This window comes from Schistocerca americana, chromosome 1, assembly GCF_021461395.2.
Source record: "Schistocerca americana isolate TAMUIC-IGC-003095 chromosome 1, iqSchAmer2.1, whole genome shotgun sequence".
Taxonomy (NCBI): Eukaryota; Metazoa; Arthropoda; class Insecta; order Orthoptera; family Acrididae; genus Schistocerca; species Schistocerca americana.
In genome coordinates, this window is record NC_060119.1 from 753,533,271 (window position 1) to 753,558,982 (window position 25,712).

Genomic DNA, 25,712 nt, shown 5'->3' on the forward strand with positions numbered 1-25,712 from the left:
AGAAGAAGAATGGGTAGCTCTGAGGGATGAAGTAGTGAAGGCAGCAGAGGATCAAATAGGTAAAAAGACGAGGGCTAGTAGAAATCCTTGGGTAATAGAAGAAATATTGAATTTGATTGATGAAAGGAGAAAATATAATAATGCAGTAAATGAAGCAGGCAAAAAGGAATACAAACATCTCAAAAATGAGATCGACAGGAAGTGCAAAATGGCTAAGCAGGCATGGCTAGAGGACAAATGTAAGGATGTAGAGGCTTGTCTCACTAGGGATAAGATAGATACTGCCTACAGGAAAATTAAAGAGACCTTTGGAGAAAAGAGAAACACTTGTATGAATATAAAGAGCTCAGATGGAATCCCAGTTCTAACCAAAGAAGGGAAAGCAGAAAGGTGGAAGGAGTGTATAGAGGGTCTATACAAGGGCGATGTACTTGAGGACAATATTACGGAAATGGAAGAGAATGTAGATGAAGATGAAATGGGAGATACGATACTACGTGAAGAGTTTGACAGAGCACTGATAGACCTGAGCCGACACAAGGCCCCAGGAGTAGACAACATTCCATTAGAACTATTGACAGCCTTGGGAGAGCCGGTCCTGACAAAACTCAACCATCTGGTGAGCAAGATGTATGAGACAGGCAAAGTACCCTCAGACTTCAAGAAGAATATAATAATTCCAATCCCAAAGAAAGCAGGTGTTGACAGATGTGAAAATTACCGAACTATCAGTTTAATAAGTCACAGCTGCAAAATACTAACACAAATTATTTACAGACGAATGGAAAAACTGGTAGAAGCTGACCTCGGGGAAGATCAGTTTGGATTCTGTAGAAATATTGGAACACGTGACGCAATATTGATCTTACGACTTATCTTAGAAGAAATATTAAGGAAAGGCAAACCTACGTTTCTAGCTTTTGTAGACTTAGAGAAAACTTTTGACAATGTTGACTGGAGTACTCTCTTTCAAATTCTAAAGGTGGCAGGGGTAAAATACAGGGAGTGAAAGGCTATTTACAATTTGTACAGAAACCAGATGGCAGTTATAAGAGTCGAGGGGCATGGAAGGGAAGCAGTGGTTGGGGAGGGAGTGAGACAGGGTTTTAGCCTCTCCCCAATGTTATTCAATCTGTATATTGAGCAAGCAGTAAAGGCAACAAAAGAAAAAGTTGGAGTAGGTATTAAAATCCATGGAGAAGAAATAAAAACTTTGAGGTTCGCCGATGACATTGTAATTGTGTCAGAGACAGCAGAGGACTTGGAAGAGCAGTTGAACGGAATGGACAGTGTCTTGAAAGGAGGAAACATCAACAAAAACAAAACAAGGATAATGGAATGTAGTCGAATAAAGTCAGGTGATGCTGAGAGAATTAGATTAGGAAATGAGACACTTAAAGTAGTAAAGGAGTTTTGCTATTTGTGGAGCAAAATAACTGACGATGGTCGAAGTAGAGAGGATATAAAATGTAGACTGGCAATGGCAAGGAAAGCGTTTCTGAAGAAGAGAAATGTGTTAACAATGAGTATAGATTTAAGTGTCAGGAAGTCGTTTCTGAAAGTATTTGTATGGAGTGTAGCCATGTATGGAAGTGAAACATGGACGATAAATAGTCTGGACAGGAAGAGAATAGAAGCTTTTGAAATGTGGTGCTACAGAAGAATGCTGAAGATTAGGTGGGTAGATCACATAACTAATGAGGAGATATTGAATAGAATTGGGGAGAAGAGGAGCTTGTGGCACAACTTGACGAGAAGAAGGGACCAGTTGGTAGGACATGTTCTGAGGCATCAAGGGATCACAAATTTAGCATTGGAGGGCAGTGTGGAGGGTAAAAATTGTAGAGGGAGACCAGGAGATGAATACACTAAGTAGATTCAGAAGGATGTAGGTTGCAGTAGGTACTGGGAGATGAAGAAACTTGCACAGGATAGGGTAGCATGGAGAGCTGCATCAAACCAGTCTCAGGACTGAAGACCACAACAGCACCTTGTCGCGTCTCTGGAGGCATCTTGTTGGGCCTAGGGAGGGAATTCTCTAACCTAAAAACCCCACAGGTGCACTCCACGTGTACTCCGCTACCCTTGTAGCCACTTCCTGCGTGTAGTGCGCGCCTGACCTATGCAGGAGGACCCTACAGTTCTCCACCCGATAGCGGAGGTCGAGAAATTTGCACCGGAGATCTCCACAGAATCGTCTGAGCCTCTGGTTTAAGCCTTCCCCCTCGGCTCGAAACCAGAGGACCACGATTGGTTCTGGGAACGACACTACAAATAGTTAGCTCAGATTCCACCCAACGAGCGACGCTTTCCGCCTTCACCAACTCTGCCAACCGCCTGTATGAACTGAGGATGACCTCTGAATCCAGATGGCAGGAGTCATTGGTGCCGACATGGTCCAAGAATTGGTCCAAGAATCAGTTTCATACATTGCTTGTACATGTGATATAGGACAGTGGTAATCCTAGTTAGTTTACAATACAGAAGTCATTTTGACTACACTGTTGACATAATAAAAATGCACAATAATGTAGGTTGGTGTACTAGATTGATTCTCCATGTGACAAAAGCAGTTATTAAGTGAGACGACATGATAAGCACAATGTAAACTATAATATGAATTGACAATTAGTGAAATTTGGTAAATGAGGTTTACTTATTATGATGTTCCATAAACTCAGACAAAGAATAGAAGCCACGAGCAACAATTTTCAGTCGGGTGCACCCAGTGCTCTCTTTCACTGCCGGCAGGGCCTCCCCCACATCTCGGATGAGACCCCCCCCCCCCCCCCCCCCCCCCCTGGCAAGCAGACAGAGTGAACCTTGGCCTTCTTCCCTGACCTTTCCACTATTTCCCTAAGGAGCTCCATCACTCGCCTAACATTGGAGCTCCCAATCACTAATAAACCTCTCCTCCCGTGTGCCTGCTCAGACCTTGCTGAAGGAGTGGCCACATGTCCACTCACAGGCAGAGCGGGCGATGCCACATGGCCAGCCTCCACATTGACCCTCCACCTCAAGCGACACGAACGCCATTGAACCCGCCACTCCCCTTGGGGAGAGGGTGGCCTAACCACACCCGGTACCCACAAATATGTCTCGGCAGCAGGGACTGTGGGTGAAGTGTGTAACACCTGAGGTGTACCATGTGACGCACCAGACTCTCCACTGCCACTACACTCCGAGGCAGCAGCCTGAAGGTGGCTGACCGCGGCCATCAGCATGTTCAGCTGTTCGCAAACAGTGTCCAGCTCCTCCTGTGTCCGTACACAGCAGTCACACATCCTATCCATCCTAAGAAATTAACAATTTACTGTAGAGAGTCAAGTAATCAACTTTTAACTAGACTGCTAATTCACTAATTCACTGATCTGATTGACATAATACTGTGATTTTAATTAAATTTGGCATTCCTTTTTGATACTTTAGGTAAGTTAGGAAGTAATGCAGTTTTGTGTGTCTGAATGGGACATATACCTCCTTACTATTTTCCATCAATTTAATAATTGTTGAGGAAGGTTTAAAATTCCCAGAATTATATGATTTTCTTAGTATTTTCGCCACTACTTTTGAGAGTGGATTAAAGATGGTACTGGATTCCAGTTCTAATCCAATTGAATCCCACTATTCCTCAATGACTGACTTCTTCAAGAATTTCAGCAGTACCAGTTTTTTTGTGTAGAGTATTCTAGAGAAACCTAGCAAAATACAATACCTGCAGGGAAATATAAAGGGAATTTTTTAAAAAGTTGTATGTTGTTTTATGGCCAAAATATTGGGCTATGATAGAGGAGTGTGGTATCAATAATCTATGTGCCTCTCTGGTGCAAATTACCTGGTCAACTAAGTTCCTTCCTGCATTGGCTCAGTATTCTGTAGACTATAGTATTACAGCCACAATTTCAGATTTTTCTTTAATTAGCCCACAAAAGTCAAGGATTTGCATGTGGTTGGAAGCTTGTGTTCATACATTATCTTTTAAGGATTCTGGCTAATCATAATGAAATAATGCTAAAATACAGGAGGAATTTGTGGAGACATATTTGACAAACATTTATTGACAACTGAGAAACAAAGAACCTGTGTGAAGAGCGTAAAGAAAGTTTTGATATTCACCAACACAAGAAGTGTCAGCAACTTATGATCTAAGTATAAATGATGGTAGCATTGTCCAAGATGGAAAACAGATAAACACACATTCTGGTTGAATTTGATTTCTGAAGAGACTGAACTAGTGCCAAATACAGAAGGTTTTAATACATGTTGTTCTTTTTTAGACTTGTGAAAAATAAATCAAAACTATCCAAGTTTTAGTATTTTCAGATTAATGTCTGAAATCAAATTGCTGACCCATGAAAGTATTTAAAGACCATAATAATCATTTTGTATCTTTAGTGTGTAACTGCTGATTATCATAAAAATGCTTATTTTTAACTCCACAGGTAAAAGCTGGTTTTATTGACCAAAACAATCCTGGCAGTACACTGCAAAATTCCAGTGTTACAAAAATCATCACACATGAGGGATACATCATGTAAGTAAAATTATTTTTTAATGTAACAATTCTGTTCAATAACAGTTATATGTCACACAATATCATTAATTAGAAGTTGTAGAAATAAGCTGATGTCAGTTCTTTTTACAATAATTCCTGTAACATGAAGGGAGCTCCAGAAGCAGGGAAATGTCAGGTGAGCTGGAATTCAAACCTCTTATCACTAATGCAAATGTCCATAACAGGAAAGCACGGTGCCGAAGCCTTAAAACCTGGACTATGGAGCAGTGAAAGAATGTCATTTGATTAGATAAGTTTTATTTTAGACTGTTTCCAGCTGCCGGCCAATGTGGCCGACTGGTTCTAGGCGCTTCAGTCCGGAACCGCGTGACTGCTACGGTCGCAGGTTCGAATCCTGCCTCGGGCATGGATGTGAGTGATGTTCGTAGGTTAGTTAGGTTTAAGTAGTTCTAAGTTCTAGGGGACTGATGACCTCAGATGTTAAGTCCCATAGTGCTCAGAGCCATTTGAACCATTTGTTTCCAGCTCCTGGTCAAGTTTGCATCCCAAGAGTGACACATGGCGGTGGTTCGATGATGATTGGGCAGCCATATATTGGTATTCCAAGGGCCCCTTGGTTACTCTGCAAGATCACATTACTGCTAAGGATTATATAGCCATTTTTTTTTGGTCAGATCTATTCCATAGTACAACGTGTGTTTCCCAATGACAAGGCCCCTGTTCATACAGCTCACATAGGTCAGAACAGTTTTGTGAGCACAAGTATGAAATGACGCATCTCTCTTGGCCACCACAGTCACCAGATCTCAATATTATTGAGTCTTTTGGTCTACTTTGGAGAGCAGTATCCACCTCCATCATTGTTACATGAACTTTCTGCTATTTTGCAGTAAGAATGGTATAAAATTTTTGTCCATAATCTTCTTAAACTCTGTGTCTTAATGCATGTATAAGCATTGAATCAAGTATTGTGTTCTATAACATGCATTAAGTAAAAGGTATTATGAGCCTAAAAAATATCAAAACACTGAAGTAAGCACAAAATGTTGTTTCTTGCTTCTCATATTAAACAAAGCACACCTGAAGCGAATGCATGTTCAGCAAATTATACATTTAAAAACTTCATTAAATTTGTTCTTGAAACATTCTAACTTCATACCAGGTAGTCTATGTCAGTGTTACTAAGCTCACAATTGTCCTGTAAATTTAGTATTATAAATTCAAAAATCAGATTTATAAATAACGGATGAGCTACTTTTACTGGGACACAACAGATTTCATTGAACAAGTGTTGAGTTCGGTTAGCAGGCAGTAGAAAACTTGTGGGATCTTCATGGACCTCTCTAAAGCATTTGAGTGCACAAATCATTTCAAGCCAGTAGAGAAACTGCATCAGTATGAGATTTGAAGGAAATCTCATTTCATAAAAAAGTTGTACATTCTGGTTAGCAAACAGTGCGTGGAAACCGAAACCGAAGATACTAATGGAAGAAATATGAACAGTTACATGCTTGAGTTACAAACTGTTGAAAGTGGTGTGCCACAAGGTCCTGTACTCAGGGCAGTACTATTTATTCTCTATTTAACTGATTTCTCAGACAACGTAAATCAGATACTTACAATGTATGCTGATGAAACAACAATGACCTGTGCAGCTTATACAAAGGAATTGCTTGAAAAGGAAGCAGTTCTGAGTATTGAAAATGAAAATATGTACTACAAAACCATCTTTAATTATGAATTTGTCTAAAACAACATATGTAGAGTCCCAGACTAAACAGAGTGAAATGTACAGTCTAAATTTTAAAATAAATAGAAAGGTAATTAATTAAGTACACTGCAAAACATTTTTAAGAACTATTATTGAGAAGAATTTGTCATTTGCCTTTTACTGTGTAAAAGATAAACAAACAAATTTTCCTCATAAGCGACATGATAAAAGTTGTGTATAATAAAACTCTCTGGTCAATTTACTATGGACTTGTGCTCCCACATGTGTCCTGCTCAATTTATGTATGGGTACATGCATAAGGTAACTACTTAAAAAGAATATTTGTAATTCAGAAAAGAGCATGAGGTATACTAGGATTACCAGATGTGCCAGTTTTCTGTGTCCATCCCAGTTTCGGATTAGAGAAATCAATGTCCCAAAAAAATATTTTTCAGCTGGCAGTTTGTTCCGGATATCAGAGAAATATTCTCATACCTATTTTTTCTCAAAATTATTGTGGGGGCCTATATTAGCTAAATAATGAAAGTTTTTATTATTGAAGCTGACTGAGTCCCTTAAGGAGTATCATTGCATGGCAGTGTTGCTGAATTTCCATTATTGTCCCATATCTTGGTTCAGTTCAAACTTTGTAACACAGTGGTTCTCTTTTTCTCTGTCTGAGTCATATCATGGTTAATTTGTTATTAAAGCATTTGGTTGTTACAAGAAAACTCAAAATGCCAAAAGAAAGTGTTCATTCCTAGAAAAATATTCAGGAGGATGGTTTTTGATAAAACAAGGGGGAAGTGACTATGAAGTAGAATGTGTAATTTGTAGGTGCTGTGTTTCAGTTTTACATGGGGGAAGAGCACATATTAAGGATCATTAAGCTAGCATACAGCATAAATCAGACTTGTACTCTGCAAGCACTTTGAACAAAATGGACACTTATTTTGTTTCAAATTCATTTAAACAGGCCAAATTAGTGACACAGCAAAATTAGCAGCATGCTATCATACAGTTATACAACATATGTCTTTGAAATCAGTGGACTGTACTTCTAGGATAAGCTCCAAACTTTGTAATGATTCCGGAGTAGCGAAAAATGTGACATTGGGCTGAACAAAATCAACAGCAGTTATGAAACCAGTGTTAGCACCCATTACTGTCGAACGAATATGCAATGATCTTTCCAAGGCCTGTTATTTTGGTGTAGTTACAGGTGCTAGTAATCACAAAGCTGAGAAAATATTTTCATTAACTATTCAGTATTTTGCGGCATCAAATCGCATTCTACTGAAATTCCCTCTCTTCCAAATCAAACTGCCTCTGTAATAAGCAAGTTTTGCATCACTGCCGTAGAGGAAAACAAAATTAATAAAAGTAAGTGCTTAGCATTTTGTGGTGGCTGTGCCAACACAAATTTTGTGTGAGTGTAAGTAGCTGGTACAAACAACGTCTTCACAAAATTGAAAAGTGGAGTTAGTGAAAATCTTGTAGGAGTTGGATTTCCCACACATGTATTACTTAATGCTGCAAAGGCAGCTGCTGACATGAGAGTGCTGATGTGGAAATGCTAAACTTCCCAGTTACTTCTCCATATACACAGTATGAATGGAGTGTCTGAAAGAATTTTGTGCATTTATTGACACAGAGTATCGTGCAGTGTTGTCACATACGAAAACAAGGTGGTTATCTTTGTTTGTTGCAGTAGAGAGAGTACTGAAATTATATGATGCTCTTAAGCCATTCTTCCTCTCAAAAGAGAAAACCATATAAATTTCTGGGAACTCTGTTTCAGCATCCTCTGAAAGAACAATATTTATGGGCTTTTGGACTGTCATATGAGTGTATTTCAGAGATAAATACTTGAACTCAAGAAGACAGATAGCAGTATTAGAGAATTAGCTGTAATTTTGGAAGATGTCTGAGTTATATGATGGCATAAAGAGTAAAAATTTGTGCCACTCAAAATGACATCTGTTGTTGGTGTTGTTGTGGTCTTCAAAAAAATGTCTCTGAGCACTGTGGGACTTAACTTCTAAGGTCATCAGTCCCCTAGAACTTAGAACTACTTAAACCTAACTAACCTAAGGACATCACACACATCCATGCCCGAGGCAGGATTCGAACCTGCGACCGTAGCGGTCACGCGGCTCCAAACTGAAGCGCTTAGAACCACACGGCCACACCGGCCGGCCTGTGGTCTTCAGTCTGAGACTGGTTTGATGCAGCTCTCCATGCTAATCTATCCTGTGCAAGCTCCTTCATCTCCCAGTACCTACTGCAACCTACATCCTACTGAATCTGCTTAGTGTATTCATCTCTTGGTCTCCCTCTACGATTTTTACCCTTCACGCTGCCCTCCAATGCTAAATTTGTGATCCCTTGATGCCTCAGGACATGTCCTACCAACCGATCCCTTCTTCTAGTCAAGTTGTGCCACAAACTTCTGTTCTCCCCAATCCTATTCAATATCTCCTCATTAGTTATGTGATCTACACACCTAAGCTTCAACATTCTTCCATAGCACCACATTTCAAAAGCTTCTATTCTCTTCTTGTCCAAACTATTTATTTTCCATGTTTCACTCCCATACAGGGCTTCACTCCTTACAAATACTTTCAGAAACGACTTCTTGACACTTAAATCTATACTCGATATTAACAAATTTCTCTTCTTCAGAAACGCTTTCCTTGCCATTGCCAGTCTACATTTTATATCCTCTCTACTTCGACCATCATCAGTTATTTTGCTCCACAAATAGCAAAACTCCTTTACTACTTTAAGTGTCTCATTTCCTAATCTAATTCCCTCAGCATCACCCGACTTAATTCGACTACATTCCATTATCCTTGTTTTGCTTTTGTTGATGTTCATCTTATATCCTCCTTTCAAGACACTGTCCATTCCGTTCAACTGCTCTTCCAAGCCCTTTGCTGTCTCTGTCAGAATTACAATGTCATCGGCGAACCTCAAAGTTTTTATTTCTTCTCCATGGATTTTAATACCTACTCCAACTTTTTCTTTTGTTGCCTTTACTGCTTGCTCAATATACAGATTGAATAACATTGAGGAGAGGCTACAACCCAGTCTCACTCCCTTCCCAACCACTGCTTCCCTTTCATGCCCCTCAACTCTTATAACTGCCATCTGCTTTCTGTAAAAATTGTAAATAGCCTTTCGCTCCCTGTATTTTACCCCTGCCACCTTTAGAATTTGAAAGAGAGTATTCCAGTCAACATTGTCAAAAGCTTTCTCTAGGAGTACAAATGCTAGAAACGTAGGTTTGCCTTTCCTTAATCTTTCTTCTAAGATAAGTCGTAAGGTCAGTATTGCCTCACGTGTTCCAACATTTCTATGGAATCCAAACTGATCTTCCCCGAGGTCGGCTTCTACCAGTTTTTCCATTCGCCTGTAAATAATTCGTGTTAGTACTTTGCAGCTGTGGCTTATTAAACTGATGGTTCGGTAATTTTCACATCTGTCAACACCTGCTTTCTTTGGGATTGGAATTATTATATTCTTCTTGAAGTCTGAGGGTATTTCGCCTGTTTCATACATCTTGCTCACCAGATGGTAGAGTTTTGTCAGGACTGGCTCTCCCAAGGCCGTCAGTAGTTCCAATGGAATTTTGTCTACTCCCGGGGCCTTGTTTCGAATCAGGTCTTTCAGTGCTCTGTCAAACTCTTCACGCAGTATCATATCTCCCATTTCATCTTCATCTACATCCTCTTCCATTTCCATAATATTGTCCTCAAGTACATCGCCCTTGTATAGACCCTCTATATACTCCTTCCACCTTTCTGCTTTCCCCTCTTTACTTAGAACTGAGTTTCCATCTGAGCTCTTTATATTCATACAAGTGGCTCTCTTTTCTCCAAAGGTCTCTTTAATTTTCCTGTAGGCCGTATCTATCTTACCTCTAGTGAGATAAGCCTCTACATCCTTACATTTGTCCTCTAGCCATGCCTGCTTAGCCATTTTGCACTTCCTGTCGATCTCATTTTTGAGACATTTGTATGCCTTTTTGCCTACTTGATTTACTGCATTTTTATATTTTCTCCTTTCATCAATTAAATTCAATATTTCTTCTGTTACCCAAGGATTTCTACTAGCCCTCGTCTTTTTACCTACTTGATCCTCTGCTGCCTTCACTACTTCATCCCTCAGAGCTACCCATTCGTCTTCTACTGTATTTCTTTTCCCCATTCCTGTCAATTGTTCCCTTATGCTATCCCTGAAACTCTGTACAACCTCTGGTTCTTTCAGTTTATCCAGGTCCCATCTCCTTAAATTCCCACCTTTTTGCAATTTCTTCAGTTTTAATCTACTCAGAGTCCACATCTGCCCCTGGAAATTTCCTACAATTTAAAACCTGGTTCCCACATCTCTGTCTTACCGTTATATAATCTATCTGATACCTTTTAGTATCTCCAGGAGTCTTCCATGTATACAACCTTCTTTTATGATTCTTGAACCAAGTGTTAGCTATGATTAAGTTATGCTCTGTGCAAAATTCTAACAGACGGCTTCCTCTTTCATTTCTTAGCCCCAATCCATATTCACCTACTATGTTTCCTTCTCTTCTTTTCCTACTGTCGAATTCCAGTCACCCATGACTATTAAATTTTCGTCTCCCTTCACTACCTGAATAATTTCTTTTATTTCATCATACATTTCTTCAATTTCTTCATCATCTGCAGAGCTAGTTGGCATATAAACTTGTACTACTGTGGTAGGCATGGGCTTCATGTCTATCTTGGCCACTATAATACGTTCACTATGCTGTTTGTAGTAGCTTACCCGCACTCCTATTTTTTTATTCATTATTAAACCTACTCCTGCATTACCCCTATTTGATTTTGTATTTATAACCTTGTATTCACCTGACCAGAAGTCTTGTTCCTCCTGCCACCGAACTTCACTAACTCCCACTATATCTAACTTTAACCTATCCATTTCCCTTTTTAAATTTTCTAACCTACCTGCTCGATTAAGGGATCTGACATTCCACACTCCGATCCGTGAAATGCCAGTTTTCTTTCTCCTGATAACGACGTCCTCTTGGGTAGTCCCCGCCCGGAGATCCGAATGGGGGACTATTTTACCTCCGGAATATTTTACCCAAGAGGACGCCATCATCATTTAACCATACAGTAAAGCTGCATGCCCTCGGGAAAAATTACGGCTGTAGTTTCCTCTTGCTTTCAGCCGTTCGCAGTACCAGCACAGCAAGGCTGTTTTGGTTAATGTTACAAGGCCAGATCAGTCAATCATCCAGACTGTTGCCCCTGCAACTACTGAAAAGGCTGCTGCCCCTCTTCAGGAACCACACATTTGTCTGGCCTCTCAACAGATACCCTTCCGTTGTGGTTGCACCTACGGTACGGCTACCTGTATCATTGAGTCACGCAAGCCTCCCCACAAACGGCAAGGTCCATGGTTCGTGGGGGGGGGAATGATATCTATCTTGCTGAAAAGAGAGGTTGCATCAGCTAGGGACATTCAGAAATTTCATTATCATATTGAACAGTTTTACAAAACATTTGTGGATTATTTTAAAAAATGGTCAATGAACTTGAAAGGATTTGCCAATTTCAAGTGGGTGTTGCTGGCTCAGAGCCTGTTTTGAATGAAGTGATAAAGACAGTAATATTTCTGCAAGATAAAGGGTAATCAATAGACAATAGTGCATTGTTTGGCCAGTTTTGCTTCCTCAACTTCGACGGCAGTAATACTGATAACTGGCCATCAAATCATGTCAGGAGACATAGACCAATTTCTCTGAACAGTGTGGGTGTATAGAGCAGTAATTGCAATTACTAAATCGGTCCAGTTCATCTTCAGTGTTCACGAACACAATGCTAGTGTGGAAAGAGTATTCGCTCTAAGGAATGACCAGTGGTCTGGGAAATGAAATAGATTACAAGTATCAATAGTTCAGTCAATAGTAAAATGTGTTCTTAATTACAAAATTATAAAAAAGTCTACTCCCTGAGCAGATGCATAAAAAAACAGGGACCTACTGGATGGGATGAGACGTATCTTTCCTTCTCACCCCATCTGGTAAGACTACCCAACCCAGAGTTCTGGGTGACTTTTATGAACTCTACCCCTTTCCCTAAATATCTCCAATTCTTTTTCTTCACCCCTCTTCCTTCCCCTTCAACCCTTCCACCAGAAGAAGGAGCCACTGTCTCCGGAAGCTCAAGTAAGTAAAACCATTTTTTATGTGTGTGTTCGCCTGTCACTCCTTGGAGAGTATTTTTTTTTTTATTTATACAGTTACTTATATTGTCAAAAATTTATTATTTTTGTTGTTATAATTATAAAATGAGGTATTATGACTTTTATGATAACATCATTCAGTGGCAGGCTCTTCTCTATAAAGCTTGGAAATCTTTCAACAAGTGTTAATTTTTAATAATTTTGACTGTTTCTCAATACCACTGACACTCATCTTTTCAGTGGTATGAAACTTAAACTGGGGCAGTACTCCAGGGTTTTTCTTTGTAAAGGAACTGTTGAAAATTCTATCCTCAACTTCAGGCTGTGTGTGACTAGACACTAATTTAGGTGTTACTAACAGCCTTTACATATGGCGAGAATTTCTTTGGGTTTTGTGAAAGACTTTTCAATAATATTCTGCTAAGTAGTCACTGATAGCTTCACACATTGATCTCTTGACAGCCAAATTCATTTCATTCAACATCAATCTATAACCGTATACATTGTTTTATACCTATTGTGTAGTTTTCTCTGATTTTAGAAGTTTCTTTACAGTGACTCTATAACATGGAATTGTTCTACTGGGTACATATCTATCCTGTTCATTGTCAATTATTCTCATAAACATGAGTCATCATTCCTCTGTATGCTCTGTCCTGAGCAAAAATTTTAAAGTCCCTCCTTAAGATATGACACTACTACCTCTTTATCTAGTTTGCTGAAAATATAAATCATTTTCCAGAGTGAGATTTTCACTCTGTAGCGTAGTGTGCGCTGATATGAAACTTCCTGGCATATTAAAACTGTGTGCCGGACTGAGACTCGAACTCGGGACCTTTGCCTTTTGCGGGCAAGTGCTCTATCAACTGAGCTGCCCAAGCACGACTCACACCCGGTTCACACAGCTTTACTTCTGCTAGTGCCTCGTCTCCTACCTTCCAAACTCTACAGAAGCTCTCTTGCAGTAAAGCTGTGAGAATGGGGCGTGAGTCATGCTTGGGTAGCTCAGCTCGTAGAGCACTTGCCCGCGAAAGGCAAAGGTCCCGAGTTCGAGTCTTGGTCCGGCACACAGTTTTAATCTGCCAGGAAGTTTCATAAATTATTTTATTTGTTTTAGTTGCCTTTTGTGCTTTGGTAATCATTGTTGCTATAACTGTCTCATCATCACTGATATCAGTTTCAATGCAGACATCATGTATTTTTTGCATTAGATCTAATATATTTCCATTATGAGAGGGATTCTGACTATTTTCTGTATACAATTTTCAGAGAAGGCATTTGATAATGTTTAAAAGAATGTCTTGTCATGTGTACCACTAACAAATCCCAAACTGTAATTATCTCAATTGATTATTGGGTAATTAAAGTCTTTCCAATGTTTGCAGAATGATTGGGGGAATGTACATACAAGCAAAATGAAGTTCTGGGTTACATGAGGATGTGAGGCTGGTGGTTAATTGAAGGATCCATTTATAATCTCCCCCAATACTAAGCCTTGCCTAAACAATCTTGCATGCAACTGCAATTTCTGCCTTGATGGATTTGAGTTTCTTGTCTACTGTGACAAGTATGCCACATCCATTTCCCATTATCCTATCCTTTCAACATATGCTCAAATTTTCCATGAAATCACCTTGTTGTCAACTTCAGGTTTTAACCAGCTTTCTGTACCTAGTACAATATGAGCTTCACTGTTTTTTAGGAGCACTTCAAACTCTGGCATTTTCTTGTGAATGCTTCAGCAATTAAACACTAGAATTTTAATACACTCATCTTTGGTGTATTTCTTTGGATCTTTCACTGATACTTCGAGGTCTCCTGCAGCTATCATTACCATGGAGAGTTGCTTAATCCAAAAAAATCTCTTATGTCCACCCATCACAGAGTCAGCTATCTGGGTAACAGCCACTGATGTGTAGTGCACATCTGACCTCATTTATGGGGCCCTTGTAGTTCTCAATCCTATGCCACAAGTCCAGGAAGTCACAGCCTAGCTCATCACAGAACCTTTGCAGTCTCTGGTTTAAGTCTTCAACTTGACTCAGTACCAGAGGTCACAATCTGTTCAGGGGACAATGTTGCAGATTGTGAGCATTTTTGAAACTCCATGAGCAAGCTGATATTATCAACCTTCTGTGCCAGTCACTAGAATGATCCAAGTATGACCTCGGAGCCCAGATGGCAGGCATTGTTTGTCTCAGCATCTGCCACAACCTGCAATGGTTGCACACTGTTCACTCAATGGCTGCTGGAATAGTCTCTCCAAAATACTGAATGAGGCCCCTAGGCATACACATTGAATGTACATGGTGTTCCTTTTCATCTGCAATTTCATTTAAGAGTACCATTATTTGCCATACATTTGAACTGCCGATGATTAATAGACCCCTACCCCCCACCCCCCTTTTTCCCCTTTGACCAGAGGCAGCACATTTACCAGCATGTGAAGTGAGACTCATTGGTACAGCTTCAATTACAATGGGTGTAACATCCTGAGTTCTCCTTGGTCTGTATCTCCCTTGTGTAGGATGTCTAGACCTACCACTCATGAACCATTCACAGTCAAGTGGATGACTAGTGCTAGATCCTGTATTTCCTACAGAAGATACAATATCCACGGAACAGGTTATCATTTGAGGTATATCTGGTACATGACTCTTGGTAGCCCTTCCAACACGTCCATTCACAGCAAGTTCCAATTGCTTGACTGTAGCTTGGCCAATTTCCAGCTGCTTATGAGTAGCAATTAACTCATTATGTACCCAAGAAAAGCAGACACAGTGGGGCTGTATTGCCCTAGGTGCAATATTTTTCAGAACAGTAAACAAATAACTTTAAATTAAGCTTGTTGATTCACTTTTATAATATGTGATTATTTATAGTAACTGTGAAATAGGTTATGCACAACACTCATAATTTACAATTTTTCTCAAAAATAAACATTTGCAAGCATCCAAAACTTATCAGAAATATACTTTTTTCACATAAATATAATGAAATGTGGCCAAAAGTATCTATAAAGCATGATTAAGGTTACTATTGATGATTATAGTACAAGACCTTGTAGTCCTTCACAGCAGCATGTCAAAACAAAATCTTCTTGGTTTTCAACTGTGTCAATCTAAATAAAATACCCAAGCTTTCAATGGCTATCTCCAGCATTGTCATCAGGAGTAAAAAGCACTGATTGCTGGGGCTGGTACAGTTTTCCACTCATATAAGCGTGATTGTAGGCTATGGCACCGACCAGAGAGGGCGAACACAACATTTACACAGAAGACAAGTTGAGCAAATCTTCGCAGCTCTGGCCTGCCATGAGACTGAGTGATGTCAAGTGGCACGAGGGGCTGGCACCATGTTTCAAACTCCCACTCATGCCTCCCTACAAACATCAAGCATCTGTCTTTGCTTTCTCTCAGTGTCCAGTGCCCATCCCCAAGCCCTACTAAGTGTGTACTTGTCTCTGTTAAAATGGTTGCTGTTTATTCTAATCTCAGCTGCCACTTTTGTAATGGAATCGCAGTGTCTTGATGCATGAGCCAAAACTTACCTTATCAAACTGTATTTTGTGCCTGTTTTCCAGGCAATTCTCAGCTATGCCCAACTTGTCAAGCTCCCTTTGTCTAATATGTTGCTTGTGCATGGTACACCACACGTCAACCGTGCTAGTTAATTTTACTAAAGAGGTGGGGAAGGGTAGCAAGTTATCATTCTTAGATGTTTTAGTTGAGTGAAAGGCAGGAGGCTGGCTTGCTCATTCGGTGTACAGCAAGCCAATGAACACTGATCGATATTTGAATGCCTATAGTTTTCACCATCTGGTACACAAGAAAGCAATCCTGAACACATTACTACACAGAGCAAAGATTATTTGTGATGACAACCACTTACAGTATGAACTGCAGCATTGGAGATGTATTCAGAGAGAATGGTTATGACAAGGAAGACATTTTTGCAGCTGAGTTAGCTCCTCTTGTAACCATAATCTATCATAGATCCCTTGAACAAAAAATGGTGTCAGTTGTTGGAAAAAGGTGCAGATCACACCTGTCTACAAGAAGGATAGTAGAAGTGATCCGTAAAACTACTGTCCAGTACCCTTGACATTGATTTGTTAAAGAATCATGTAACATATACTGAGGTCAAACATAATGACATATCTTGAACAGAATGACATCCTCCATGATAACCGGCAAGGATACTGAGAACATAAGTCTTGTGAAATCCAAATCACACCTTTCTCACAAGACATACTGAAAGCTTTAGATCAAGGAAGTCAGAAAGATGCAACATTTCTTGATGTCCAAAAAGCATTTGAATCAGTACTGCACCTACACTTACTGCCAAAAGTACGATCATCCATGGTATCAAGCGAAATTTGTGACTGGATTGAGGGCTTAATGGTAGGAGGATGCAGCATGCTATCTTGGATGGAGAGTCATCATCAGATGTAGAAATAATTTCAGATGTGCTCCAGGGAAGTATATTGGGACCCTTGATGTTCGTGTTGGGTATTAATAACCTTGCAGACAATATTAATAATAACCTCAGACTTTTTACCAGTAATGAAGTTATCTGTAATGAAGTACTGTCTGAAAGAAGCTGCATATATATTCAGTCACATCTAGATAAGATTTAACAGTGCTGCAAAGACTGGCAACTTGCTTTAAATGTTCAAAAATGTAAAATGGTGCACTTCAAGAAACCTAATATCCTATGACTCTAATGTCAATGAGTCACCACTGGAGTCAACCAATTCATAGAAATAACTGGGTATACCACATTGCAGTGATCTGAAGTGGAATCATCGCATAGGCACAGTCATGGGTAAAGCGGGGATAGACTTCGGTTTATTGGTAGAATACTGTGGAAGTGCAGTCTACAAAGGAGATGACTTACAGATCACTCATATGACTGGTTCTAGAATATTGCTCAAGTGTGTGGGACACATACCAGTTAGAGCTAATAGGGGATATTGAACATATACAGAGAAGGGCAGCATGAATGGTCACAAGTTTGTTTGATCCATGGGAGAGTGACACAGACATACTGAAAGAACTGAACTGGCAGAGTCTTGAAGATGGACATAAACTATCCTGAGAAAATCTGTTAACAAAGTTTCAAGAACCAGCTTTAAATGATGACTCTAGGAATATACTACAACCCCCTATGTATTACTTATACAGGAATCATGAAAGTAAGATTGGAATAATTACAGCACACACAGAGGTATTCAAACAATCATTCTTCCCATGCTCCATAAGTGAATGAAAAGGGAAGAAACCCTAATAACTGGTACAGTGTGACTAAAAGTCCACCTTGACAGAGCCCCACATGCCTAAGTAAATCATATAATTGAGGTGCAGCAAATTCCCTAGAGATTGCCCACTAAAAACTGTTCCACCTCAACATCCACACATCTCATAGGTCCACAACATACCTTGGGAGATTTTTATGATCCTTGTGATCCTGGTGGTCAAGTCAAGATTCCCATTCCCTGTGACACATAGCATTCCTCTGCCATGCTGTACAGTGGTCACTGAAGCATTTCCAGTGCTTATGGTACAAAGACCTGGTTGCACTTACCAGTCCCCAGCTCAAGAACGCTGGAGTCACCAAGCCGGTGCTCTGAAAACAAATGCTGGGACCGAGGACATATAAAAACTAACTGTGTGCCTGAAACTGAAGAGACAAATTTATTTAAATCCACCAATCTCAGTCCATTGATTAATTCATGAGAAAAGTAGATGCAACAACTCTCCTGTTCACCTTTTCACTAACACTTTCTGTGTATTGGTTTATGATAGACATATAGGGTATAGCAACCTATTTCCCAACTTTCAAAACGTGCAGATTACACTCACAGGGAAATAATCTGCAAGTGATGTTACCTCTACTTTTCTCAGCTGACAGTTCTCCTCTCAGAAGATATGTAGGTGACATAGTGAATTCAATGTCCTTCAGGATTTTTAGCAAAGAGAGCCACAAGTTTTGTAATACAACAGATGTTCCCAGATTAACGTTCCAATCGTTTTCATGACGGTTTTGTTCCTTAAGTATTTTTTTTTTATTTTAGAAGTTTACTTTAGAATGCAGTCAAACTGCACAGTGAATTATTTCAGTTAGGATTCATATTAATGTGAAAGGGTTTTAACACATACAAGGTCAATACATTATATCATATTGTCTTTGTTGTAGAAGATTTTGCTTGATAAATTCTTCCTTGTTTGTGAGAAGCTGCTTCTTAAAAAATTAATTGACCTAGTTTGATATCATTACCATCCCTTCCTGTTTTGAGATAATCTTCCTATCTCTACATTCAACATTCATGATAATCTATTGTGCACATTCTAATTTTTTCCACCCTTACAGTTTTCTTCTCTGTTTCTTCATGTAGCATCATTGAGATGTTGATGGAAGCTATGGCAGATGCCCCTTAACTTTTCTCATAAAATGTCATAAATCAGCTGACAACATTAATGTACAGTTCTTGTCATATCTGCCATTTCAAATTAAAGTTGAAACTATTGTACAACTTTCAGATACTGTTAGCACTGTCATTATCATTGTTGTTGTTGTTGTGACCTTCAGTTCAGAGACTGGTTTGATGCAGCTATCCATGCTATATATCCTGTGCAAGCCTCTTCATCTCTGAGTAAGTACTGCACTCTACATCTTTCTGAATCTGCTTAATGTATTCATCTCTCAGCCTCCCTCTATGATTGTAACCCCCCCACCCCCCCCCCCCCCCCCCCCACACACACACACACTTCACTCCCGTACTAAATTAGTGACCCCCTTGATGCCTTAGAATGTGTCCTACTAACCGATCCCTTCATGTAGTCAAGTTGTTTCACAGATTCCTCTTCTACTCAATTCTATTCAATACTTCCTCATTAGTTACATGATCTAACCATCTAATCTTCAGCATTCTTCTGTAGCACCACATTTCGAAAGCTTCTATTCTCTTCTTGTCTAAACTAGTTATCGTGCATGTTTCACATCCATACATGGCTACAATCCATACAAATATTTTCAGAAAAAGACTTCCTGACCCTTAAATCTATACTCAATGTTAACAAATTTCTCTTCTTCAAAAACGCTTTCCTTGCCATAGTCAGTCTAAATTTTATATCCTCCCTACTTTGACAGTCATCAGTTATTTCCTTCCCAAGTAGCAAACTCATTTACTTCTTTAAGTGTATCACTTCCTAATCTTATTCCCTCAGCATCACCTGATTCAATTCAACTACATTCCATTATTCTCATTTTGCTATTGTTGATGTTGATCTTATTCCATTTAAGACACTGTCCTTTCTGTTCAGCTGCTCTTCCAGGTCCTTTGCTGTCTCTGGCAGAAGTACAATGTCATTGGCAAACCTCAAAGATTTTATTTCTTCTCCATGTATTTTAATTCCTACTCCATTGTCAAAAGCTTCCTCTGTGCCTACAAATGCTAGAAATGTAGGTTTGCCTTTCCTTAATCTTTCTTCTAAGATAAGTCGTAAGGTCAGTATTGCCTCACGTGTTTCAACATTTCTACGGAATCCAAACTGATCTTCCCCGAGGTTGGCTTCTTTCAGTTTTTCCATTCATCTGTAAAGATTTCATGTTAGTATTTTGCAACTGTGATTTATTAAACTGATAATTCAGTAATTTTCACCTTGCTCACCAGATGGAAGAGTTTTCTGGTGGTTGGCTCTCCCAAGGCTATCAATAGTTCTAATGGAATGTTATCTACTCCTAGGGCCTTGTTACGACTTTGGTCTTTCAGTGCTCTGTCAAATTTTTCATGCAGTATCATATCTCCCATTTCATATCCATCTACATCCTCTTCCATTTCTATAATATTGCCCTCAAGTACATCGTCCTTGTATAGACCCTCTTTATACTCCTTCCACCTTTATGATGATGATGATGATGAGGTTTGGTTTGTGGAGCAGTCAACTGCATGGTCATTGACATCCGTAAAAAGTCCCAATTTGTTCACAGTCCAATTTGTGCACAGTCCAGTCTAGCCACTGTCACAAATGATGATTATGAAGTGATGAGGACTACACAAACATCCCTAGGCAGAGAAAATCTCCAACCCGGCTGGGAATCGAACCCAGGACCCTGTGATCCAGAGGCTCCACATTGATGCTTTCCCTTCTTTGCTTAGGACTGGTTTTTCATCTGAGCTCTTGATATTCATACAGGTACTCCTCTTTTCTTCAAATGTCTCTTTAATTTCCCTGCAGACAGTATCTATCTTACCCCTAGTGAAACGTGCTTCTGCATCCTTACATTTGTCCTCTAGCCATACCAGCTTTGCCATTTTGCACTTCCTGCCAATCTCATTTCTGAACATTTGTATTCCTTTTACGTGCTTCATTTTGTGCATTTTTATATTTTCTCCTATCATCAATTAAATTCAATATATCCTCTGTTACCCATGGATTTCTACTAGCCCTTATCTTTTTACCTACTTGATCCTCTGCTGCCTTTACTATTTCATCTCTCAAAGCTACCAATTCTTCTTCTACTGTATCTCTTTTCCCCTGTTCTTGTCAATTGTGCCCTAATGCTCTCTCTGAAACTCTCTACAACCTCTGGTTCTTTCAGTTTATCCAAGTCCCATCTCCTTAAATTCATACTTTTTTGCAGTTTCTTCAGTTTTTGCCTACAGTTCGTAACTAATAAATTTTGGTCAGACTCCACATCTGTCCTTGGAAATGTCTTGCAGTTTAAAACCTGGCTCCTAAATCTCTGTCTTACCATTATATAATCTATTTGAAACCTTCCAGTGTCTCCAGGCCTCTTCCATGTATACAACATTCTCTCATGATTATTAAATGAAGTGTTAGCTATGATTAAGTTATGCTCTGTGCAAAATTCTACCAGGCGACTTCCTCTTTCATTCTTTACTCCCAGTCCATATTCACCTATTACTTTTCCTTCTCTTCCTTTTCCTACTATCAAATTCCAGTCCCCCATGACAATTATATTTTCGTCTACCTTAACTATCTGAATAATTTTTTTTATTGCATCATACATTTCTTCAGTCTCTTCATCATCTGCGCAGCTAGTTGGCATATAAACTTGTACTACTGTGGTAGGCATGGGCTTCATGTCTATCTTGGCTACAATAATGTGTTCACTATGCTGTTCATAGTAGCATATCTGCAATCCTATTTTTCGTATTCATTATTAAACCTACTTCTTCATTACCCTTACTTGATTTGGCATTTATAACCCTGTATTCACATGACCAGAAATCTTTTTCTTCCTTCCACAGAACTTCACTAATTCCCATTATATCTAACTTTAACCTATCCATTTCCTTTTTTAAATTTTCTAATCTACCTGTCAGACTAAGGGGTCTGACATTCCAAGCTCTGATCCATAGAACGCCAGTTTTGTTTCTGCTGATAACAACATCGTTCTGAGTAGTCCCTGGCCAGAGGTCTGAATGGGGACTATTTTACCTCTGGAATATTTTACCCAAGAAGACGCCATCATCATTTAACCATACAGAAAAGCTGCATGTCCTCGGGAAAAATTACGGTTGTAGTTTCCCCTTGCTTTTATCCATTCGCAGTACAAGGCCGTTTTGGTTGAAGTTACAAGGCCAGATCAGTCAGTCATCCAGACTCAACTACTGGAAAGGCTGTTGTTCCTCTTCAGGAACTACAAGTTTGTCTGGTCTCTCAACAGATACCCCTCTGTTGGGGTTGCACCTACGGTAAGGCTATCTGTTTTGCTGAGGCCCGCAAGCCTCCCACCAACAGCAAGGTCCATGGTTCATGTAACTGCTGGTATGTGCATTGTAGGCCTTCCAGTATTCACACAGATAATGTGCATGAGTAAGAACAAAAATTTTGGATACTACAAGAAACTAGTTGTCGATTCATACAATGGCCATCACCAAACTATGGATTACCATTAAGTGGATCAGCTGTTTATTGAATTTGCTGCACACCAAAATGCTGTTAACTTAGGATTCGAACAGCTGCTTCAACACCCATGTTAGTTTCACATTCTCCAAGCACCATCTCTGAACTGTTTAGCTGTCCCTCTAGCACACACTCTGTACACACAACACCCTTTACCTCAACTTCCATGGACCTGTGACCTCAGCTCTCTACTAACCATTTCTCTGCTCTCACCTTTTCCTCCCCTATCATTTTCGAACCCATTCCACTTTCTTAACATTATACTCCTCCACCCCCCCCCCCCTCTCTCTCCCCCCTCCTCTCCCTCCGCACTACTATAGAGAGGCACATATTTTCCTCTCTCCCACTTCATAGTACTTCCATACAGCCTCCTAGCACCACATCTTGTTGCCTAAACATGTCTCCAATATTTTGAAGGTGACCTATCCCCTATATGTTCCTCCTTGACAATTCCTGTATTTGATGACTCAACAGTTTATGCATTCTGTTAGTTAAGTTTTTTTTTTTTTAAAAAAAAAAAAAAAAAACATTGTATATGGGCATTGAGCTGGAGGTCAGAGTATCATGTTCTCTCCCATTGCTGTTACTCCGGTGTCAAGCGCAATCCCTGTCATTGGGAACTTCATGTATTCATCGATGATCTCATTCTGAGCAAAAGTGAGTTTAGTCATCGCGAAACAGAGTTCTCTTTTTTCCACTATGAACTGTAATGTCCATCTTTTATCTGTTGCTTGTTTTTCATCATGCTGCTGTTGTCTACTGATGTGTGTATGTTTGTCATTGAAGTAGTTTGCATGTCTAATGTCAGTTTAAGTTCTTCAAGTTGCTTCCCCCCCCCCCTTTTGTGTGTGTGTGTGTGTGTGTGTGCGTGCCCCCCCCCCCCCCCCCCCCCTTGGAGGCTAACTGCATCTCCATGATCTTCTGTAAAGCCTCTGGATTCGATAATCTCGATCATAGTTCTTCTTCTTGTTTACTGTTAGTTTACAGGGTCACAACTTTAGCCTATGCTTGACTTATTTAGAGATAAAAAAACTTGAGGTTGACCTAACTCTTTATTTTGCAAACTGAGAAAAGTGAAGTAAAGTGTAAAGAAATGGAGCTCTCTCTGCCAAGAAAACAAAGAATAAGCATATTATGGCTTGACATTTGTCATAGAATGATCACCAATGTCCAGTGTACACTTCTATTACATCGGTGGTGGTGCTTACAACCTAAGTAAAAGGGTTTTTGCTTGTTTTGTACATTTACAATCCCTATGTTCTTATGGAATTATCTTGAGACAAATCTGTTAGCTACACGGCAAAAAGCAGTGTTTTATTTTTAAACAGTACAACAAGTAATGTGGTAATGTAAACAGGTCTATGTTGTTATAGCTGTTACTAACTACTTTCAACACAAAAAGCAAAACATACTGAACTGAGCTTCTCAATTAACTTTATGTCTGTATTGACTCCATTTTGAATTGTTTTCTAACTGGTTCTCACGAATTTTACTTTCAGTGTCTCGGTTAGTATGTGAGAAGGCTGTGCATGACCATTTTGTATTAAATCATTTTTTGTTAAATTCTACTAAGACTATGAAAGATTCAGAGGGGAATTATGTATTCTGGTGCAGAGATATCAACAAGCTCCAGTTTAACACAAAACAATAAAATATGACACTCTACCAATATAAAAGAAAATTAAAAACATGCCTCAGTAGCCACCCCTTTCAACAAATGGAATACATTCAAGCATAAAAGTTACTATCAGCTACATGGCAAATAGCTGTGTTCATTAATAACCACCATGACAATAGTAATGATCTACAAACAGGGTTGTTTTCTTTGAAAAAATATTAATGTGATCAAATAAGCATTCCATTACAGATAAAAGATGAACAGCAGTTATTCACTGTAGCTGAGGAAGCCTCAAATTCTTTCAAGAAAGCTGCTTTCTTCCTAATTTGCCAAGTTACATTTATCTGGCCTAAGCGCAGATAGTGTCAAGTAGCATTATTGATAGCTTATTATTAATACAATGTACATAATATGTTTCTACAAGTAACTTGTCTTTTGTTAGCATATCCCTTAAATCTTTCCTAAATCCATAAAAGTTCTTCTTGATAGAATCTACAGATTATGATGAATGTAAGGTCATTTCTTTTTACTATGAGATTACCATAAGAATATAACAAAGACAGTTTCATCATATTTCACCAGAAATTTGGCTTAATAAGGTGATGGTAATGTAAATAAAACAGGGTGGAGCAGAGGAAACACATGTTTTTTGAACCACAAGTACGTGGCAAGGTGTTGACCTTGAATGAATGTTGGCAGACTGCCCTTACAATGTAGTTTTAGTCACTATGGAGAGTTGGAGTGTAGAGCATCGTGTGTTCGTTGTTGAGCAGTGCTTTAGAAACAATGATTCTGTAGTCACAGTGTCTAATCCGTCAAAATTTTAGAGTTGGACGTCGAGGTGCAGTGCCTGATCGAAATACTGTACTCCGATGGGTTGCAGCATTTAGAAGTACTGGATCTGTAATGAAAAAGAAACCACCTAGTCTTCCCCGTTCAGTTCGTACTCCAGAAAATGTAGACTGAGTGAGAATGGCAGTTCTTGCTAGTACGAAATGATCAGCTAGACGACAGGCTGTAGTGCTGGGTATGTCACATCGTTCACTTTACTGCATCTTACATGATGATCTTAAGTTTCACCCGTACAAGATAATGATCGTCCAGCAGCTTAGTGAAGGAGATTTTGTGCAGTGCAGAGAGTTTTGTCACGTAATGGACAAAATTTTTACGGAAGATGCAGATGCTACAGTCTCCATGAGTGATGAAGCACATTTTCATGTAGACGGTTACGTCAGTGTTCAAAATTGTCAGTATTGGGCGCCAGAGAACCCACATGAATTACACCAAAGACCTCTCCACAGTTTAAAAGTAACAGTGTAGCGCTGCATTTCAAAGATGGGAATTGTTGGACCCTATTTTTTTGAAGAGGAAGGAACTGCAGTTGCTGTGACATCAGAACGCTACGTTAAAATGTTAAACTACTTTCTTCATCCAGAACTTGAAAGGCGTCAAGTGAACATGAGAGAAATATGGTTTCAGCAGGATGGTGCCACAGCTCACACGGTGAGAGCATCCATGGAAGTGGTTCGATGAATGTTCCCAGGACATGTTATTTCAAGATATGGTGATGTTTACTGGCCCCCTTGCTCACCTGATTTGTCGATATGCGACTTCTTTTTGTGGGGATATTTAAAATCAAAAGTCTACATGAACAAGCCTCGCACAATCGATGACGTGAAGAATAATTCCATTCATCAGGAA

The 25,712-nt window shown here is 39.4% G+C and overlaps 1 protein-coding gene across 1 annotated transcript in view; it reads left to right on the top strand.

The window, feature by feature from the left end:
• LOC124545308 (trypsin-1-like) overlaps nucleotides 1-25,712 on the top strand; it is a 171,107-nt gene that overhangs the window by 98,578 nt on the left and 46,817 nt on the right. The window contains exon 5 of the mRNA XM_047124213.1: nucleotides 4,443-4,534. Within this exon, the coding sequence (XP_046980169.1) occupies nucleotides 4,443-4,534 (92 nt within the window). The remainder of the gene's footprint in view (nucleotides 1-4,442; nucleotides 4,535-25,712) is intronic.